This window comes from Ammospiza nelsoni, chromosome 9 (genome assembly GCF_027579445.1).
Source record: "Ammospiza nelsoni isolate bAmmNel1 chromosome 9, bAmmNel1.pri, whole genome shotgun sequence".
In the NCBI taxonomy this organism is placed as follows: Eukaryota; Metazoa; Chordata; class Aves; order Passeriformes; family Passerellidae; genus Ammospiza; species Ammospiza nelsoni.
The window spans coordinates 4,850,959-4,856,948 of record NC_080641.1 but is presented as its reverse complement, the minus strand read 5'-3'; the positions used below and the strand labels follow the sequence as shown (position 1 = coordinate 4,856,948).

The following is a 5,990-nucleotide window of genomic DNA, read 5'->3' as shown; positions in this document are numbered from 1 at the left end:
TTGCAGTGTGAACTGCTGCTTGAATGGGAACTAGATGTTCCTCCTTTGCAACGTGTCTGATCATGGCAGCTATACTGGACCCCAGCGGTAGCGACCTTAAAATGTCTTTGGTGGCTGAGTTGCATTGCTGGCGTAGGCACTCTGCCAGCACGGGACCCTTCGCCTCTGGGGGTAATGCAGAGGAATCTAATGCAGCCTGAAGTTTGTCCACAAACTGAGTGAAGCTCTCACTCTCACCCTGTTTTATGAGAGACCACGGGGATGGTTTAGCTACCACTTTAGAAGCATCGCGGATAGCTTCTCGGGCAGCATGGGTTGTTGTCATAACCTCATGGGCCCGCAAGCCCTCAGCCTGTTGCTGGGGGGTGATCATAGTGGGGTCCGTGCCCATTAGCCTCTGTATGCTGGAGCCGTGCAGTGGGTGGTCTGCCCCTGTTATCGAGGCTAGCTGTTTGAGGCAATTATCCTCCCATTCTTGTTTAAAAACGATCATCCCCGCACCATCAAATATCATTCTACACGTCTGCTTAATATCAAAGGGAAGCATATCGTCCCCACCAAAAAGGCCGTCAATAAGTGTGCAAACCATGGCAGAATTAATTCCCTTATCCGCAATCGCTTTAACAATTGCCTGCACATCTTTCGGATTGACCGGTGAATAAATCCTTTGGTTTCCGCCTGCACCCCCCACACGAACCGGGAACACCAGAGTGGCGGACGGAGCCCATTCCGCGCAAGCCATTTTTATTTTCCGCCAGTTTGTAAGCGAGGTCCGGTTTTTCTCTGGTAACTCCTTCACCCATGCAGGAGCGCTGTGGCTAGTAACCTTACACGCCACTGCTCTCTCTCCGTTAAAGCTAGAATCTGAGCCGGAATCCTCCGACCCTGTCTCGGGCTCCCCTTCTTGCGGGGGTCGGGCCGTTCCCTCCCCCTGGGGTCCCCCCGCCTCCTGCTGGGGGAGGTCCTTGCCCTACAAGGACTTAATTTGAATAAAGCGCTCTGATTGGTCTTACGCGCCTCCGCGGGGGCCGCCCCATCTCCCCGCTCGCCCGCGCATGCGTTGTTCCGCGGGCTGACTGCGTTTCCGCCCCCCTTCTCCTCCTTTCCGCCCTGACCATGCGGTCCGGCGCCATTTTCAAACGCATATGGTGGGGGAGCTTTTTTATCGGTCTCTATGGGGTCCGACATTCTGGCCGCGTTCCGCGCCTCCTCTGCAAGCCCCTGCCAGAACGCCCGCGCGTGCTCTCCCCCCTCCGATGGTGAGTCCGCTCTCTGAGGGGGATCTGGCGTTCGCGCCTCCGCGTGCCTGTCCGGATCAGGCACCTCCGCGGTTTGTGTCGCTGCGCCCACCCCCAACTGCGGCACGGCTAATAAACAAGTTCGAGCGGCTTTCCAGGTCTCTTGCTCTTGTCGAGCTTTTTGCAGAGCCTGAACAACTCTGCCCCACGACTTTAAGGCTTTCCCTGAGCCCAAGGACATAGTGTCCTCCGCCAGGGCTTTTGTACAATTATCCCACACGTCCGAATGTAGGACGTCCACGGGGCTTTCAATAGCCCCAAGCTTAATCAATCTCGACAATGCAAGAGTTAAGTCCCTAAGTTTACATTCTATACCCCATTGCGCATGCATCTCTGTTACGACCTTCGCTATGGCTTCCATCGTCCAAGCGGGTCCGGGAGCGTCCTCCCCGCTGCGGTCAGACCTGCTGCCGCAGCCGCCGTCCTCGTTCCAGGAGTGTCCCCGTTCGCCGGGCGCAAGCCGCTGTCCCGGGTTCCGGCACCAGAATGTTGCCTTCTATTCCAAGGCAGGCGACCCGGTTCTGAGGTACAGCTCGACAGCCCTCTCTCTCTAGGGCCGTTCGGGCCAATGACACACGCAGACACCAATGTGGTGGACAGTCAAATGGCGTTTATTACTTCTTCTTCTGGGGTCTTATAGTCTTGGGGGTCTCTACGTCAAAAAGGGGTTTGTCTTTCTTATCTATGGTTAGTAGGGAATGGAAAAGTACTGGGTAAGGAGTGGAAAAGTGCTGGGTAAGGGATAGACAGTTGCTGTGACAGCACTCTCATTGTTAGTGGAGCTACATTCCTATTGTTAGTTTCTTATCTATGAGTACCAGGGGGTCTTATCTACGGGAAACCAAGGGTCCTGCCTTTCCGTCACATCCCGTCATCTTCCGCAGCGCCTCTTCCCTAGCTACCACACCCCTCCCCACCATTTCCCTCATCCAACCCATGGCACTCAGAGCAGCTGAGAAATGGAGTCACATCCAGGGGTGTCCCCAGGGTTTAGGACTGGGGCCTGGTCAGTTCAATCTCTTTAATGGTGATCTGGATGAGGCCATCGAGGTCACCCTCAGTCAGTTCCCAGGTGAGCCCAAGCTGGGTGGGAATGTGGCTCTGCTGGAGGGCAGGAAGCTCTGCAGAGGGATCTGGACAGGCTGGAGCCAAGGCCCCAAGACAATGGGATGATGTTCACCAAGGCCAAGGGGCAGGTCCTGCCCTGGGCTCACAACCACGCCAAATCCCTGGCTGTGCCCTGCCCCTGATCCCCACAGCCTGTTCTGTTTCTTTCATCCCTGCATTGCCAGGGACTTTCTGGGACAAGGGAGCTCAGCTCTGGGGATGGAGGGAGGTCCAAGTGCGACTACTGGAGTGGGAACCACAACTCATCAGGTTTGTATCTTTTGGGGGTCAGAAACTGGTGGTACTCAGAGGCACAGAAAGTTTCTCTTCATGGCCAACAGGCCATAGTTGAACAGAACACAATTTAATAACAATCTCACTCTTCCCTGAGCTATGTGCAATGTCCCAGCAGCGTCTGAGGAGTCCAACATCCACAAGTGATTTCCATACTAAAAGTAATTTTAGACAAGCATGGTTCTGTGTCAGATATAAAAACAATTAAGTTGTTTTATCAGGATGCTCGTCCCGGAATAGGGACAAAACAGTCAGAACAATTCCTGATTTGCAAAGCTGTCAGTTGTGGATGGAGAAGGGAGGTCAGGCTGCTCTTGGTGCTGAGGAAGGGCTGAAACCAGCCTAACTCATTTCATCTCCTCATGCCCTGGCTGATCTCCCCTCTTTCCCCTTCCACCCATTGCCTTTTGTCTCCCACCAGGCCCCTGTGAAGAGCCTGGCTCTGTGTTCTCCATCTCCTCCTCGCTGGCACTGCCAGGCTGGGATGAGGAGCCCCTCAGCATTCCCTGCTCTGGGCTGGACAAGCCCAGCTCCCTCAGCCTCTGCTCAAAGCCCAAGGGCTCCAGCCCCACCTTGGAGGCCCTTCCCAGACCCTGCTCCAGCTGCCAGACATCTTTCCTGCCCTGGGCAACCCAAACCAGGCCACAGTGAACTGGATAATCCCCTGCACTAGGGGAGGTTCAGGCTGGACAATAGGAAGAAGTTTTTCACAGCAATGATGAGGGGGAACTGGAATGGGCTGGCCAGGGGGAAAGTTGCACAGTCACTGTCCCTCTCCTGTGGCAATTAGTGGCTTGGTCTTGGTGCTAAGGCAGTATTAGGTCATTGGTTGGACTTGATGATCCCAAAGGTCTTTCCCAGACTATCAGATTCTGTCATTCTTGGATGATTGGGACACTCTGGGGCCATTGTGACACTGCAGGGCCTTGTGTAACCAAGGGGTTTCACCATTTTGATACTGCAAAACCAAGGAGACTCCAGGGCCCAGTGGAACCAAGGGGCCATTCTGACACTACTGAGCCTCATGGAACCAAGGGGACATTGTGACACTGCAGGATCCTGTGTACCCAAGGGGCCACTGTGACAGGATGGGGCCTCAAGGAATCTGGAAGAATGTTGTGACACTGTGGGGCCTCATGGAAACTAGGAGTCCATTGTGATACTGAGGGAACTTGTAGAACCACAGGGACCATGGTGACAGTGTGGGACCTCATGTGACCATGGGGCCATTCTGACACTCTGAGGCCCCATGGAACCAAGGGGCCACTGTGAAACTGCAGCATCAATAAGAACATTGTGACACTGTGAAGCCCCATGGAACCAAATAGACCAGTGTGACAGTGCAGGGCCTGGTGTAACCAAGTGGCCATTGTGACACTGAGGGGTCCCATGGAACCAAGGATATCTTTGCAGATGACACCAAGCTGGATGTGAGTGTTGATCTGTGGGAGCATAGAAGGGCTTTCCAGAGAGACCTGGACAGGATGGACTGAGGGGCTGAATCCAGAAATTTTAGGTTTCACATATCCAAGTACCAGGCCCTGCAATTTGGCCCCAGTGCTACCAGCTGGCGACAGAGTGGCTGGACAGCAGCCAGGCAGAAAGGGACCTGCAGGGATTGATGGACAGCAGGCTGCACACGAGGCAGCAGTGTGCCCAGGTGGCCAAGAAGGCCAATGGCTCCTGGCCTGCATCAGGAATGGTGTGGCCAGCAGGAGCTGGGCTGCTTGGCCAGCACTGATCTGCCCCAGCTCTTCACACAGACATTGCTACTGCAGCTCCAGAGAAGGCAACAAAAGGGCGTCTCTGCAGAAAACTTTGCTGGGAGATCCTTTAGTACCTTTAAAGCCACCAAGAGGGCAGTCCCTCATTGACACAGGCTACTGCCACGAGAAAGGTGAAGAAAAAAATAGAGAAATGGTACTAAGAATTAAAATTCTTTGCTGACAATATTAAGTAAAGCAAAGCAAAAGAACCTCCAAGATGAAACCAAAAAGACGTATTAAACATGACTTTTATTACAAGTGATTTGCAGAACTGGGCCAGCAGTTTAATGTTGCTGAATGCATCCTGTCATCAGTCTCCTCACTGCCGCCTTGAGCTCCTTGTTCCTTAGGCTGTAGATGAGGGGATTCAGGGCTGGAGGCACCACTGAGTACAGAACTGACAGGGCCAGATCCAGGGTTGGGGAGGAGATGGAGGGAGACTTAAAGTAGGCAAATGTGCCAGTGCTGAGGAACAGAGAGACCACAGTGAGATGAGGGAGGCAGGTGGAAAAGGCTTTGTTCCGTCCCTGCTCAGAGGGGATACTCAGCACAGCCCTGAAGATCTGCACATAGGAGAAAACAATGAACACAAAACAACCAAAAACCAGAAAAGCACTACTTATAAGAGGACCAAATTTCCTAATGTAGGAATTTGAGCAGGAGAGCTTGAGGATCTGTGGGATTTCACAGAAGAACTGGCCCAGGGCATTGCCATGGCACAGGGGCAGGGAAAATGTATTGGCTGTGTGCAGCAGAGCATTGAGAAAGGCACTGGCCCAGGCAGCTGCTGCCATGTGGGCACAAGCTCTGCTGCCCAGGAGGGTCCCGTAGTGCAGGGGTTTGCAGATGGACACGTAGCGGTCGTAGCACATAATGGTCAGGAGGAAATACTCTGCTGAGAAGAAGAACATAAAGAAAAAGAGCTGAGCAGCACATCCTGTGTAGGAGATGTTCCTGGTGTCCCAGAGGGAATTGTGCATGGCTTTGGGGACAGTGGTGCAGATGGAGCCCAGGTCGCTGAGGGCCAGGTTGAGCAGGAAGAAGAACATGGGCATGTGCAGGTGGTGGCTGCAGGCTATGGCGCTAATGATGAGGCTGTTGCCCAGGAGGGAAGCCAGGGAGATGCCCAGCAAGAGGCAGAAGTGCAGGAGCTGCAGCTGCCGCGTGTCTGCCAATGCCAGCAGGAGGAAGTGGCTGATGGAGCTGCTGTTGGACATTTGCTGTGGCTGCACATGGGGACCTGTTCATGGAGAAAAAGACAGTGAAGAGTTGGAGGATATACCTGTATCCAAAATCAAAGCCAATTCCCATACACCCTCCTCTGTAATACACAGACATGGACTTTAGTTTTTTTGAGTTTGGAGGTTTTCTATATAAGCTCTCCCATATCCCTACTGCTGCTCCTGCATATCAGAAACCCTCCTTCATATCAGAAAGCATTTTTGGTGCACTCATGGAGAACAGAGAAAAATCTGTGATGCAAAGTGGAGTCTGAGGGGAGATGATCCCTCAGCTCATTCTGTTT

At 53.3% G+C, this 5,990-nt stretch overlaps 1 protein-coding gene across 1 annotated transcript; it reads right to left on the bottom strand.

Annotated features, from left to right (window-relative positions):
• Nucleotides 1-2,693: 2,693 nt before the first annotated feature.
• On the bottom strand, nucleotides 2,694-5,682 carry LOC132077003 (olfactory receptor 14C36-like). Its single transcript, XM_059478442.1, has 2 exons — nucleotides 4,778-5,682; nucleotides 2,694-2,820 (listed from the first exon to the last, which is right to left on the bottom strand). Exons 1-2 carry the CDS (start codon nucleotides 5,680-5,682, stop codon nucleotides 2,694-2,696), a joined length of 1,032 nt encoding a protein of 343 aa, XP_059334425.1.
• Between the last annotated feature and the right edge of the window lie 308 nt (nucleotides 5,683-5,990).

What these genes read in the sequence shown, in the direction of transcription:
- LOC132077003 (XM_059478442.1), bottom strand. Translation starts at nt 5,682, where the DNA reads ATGTCCAACAGCAGCTCCATCAGCCACTTCCTCCTGCTGGCATTGGCA. An exon ending in AAGGCGGCAGTGAGGAGACT is followed by an intron (nt 2,821 to 4,777) that starts GATGACAGGATG and finishes TGGACTCCTCAG; the next exon opens with ACGCTGCTGGGACATTGCAC.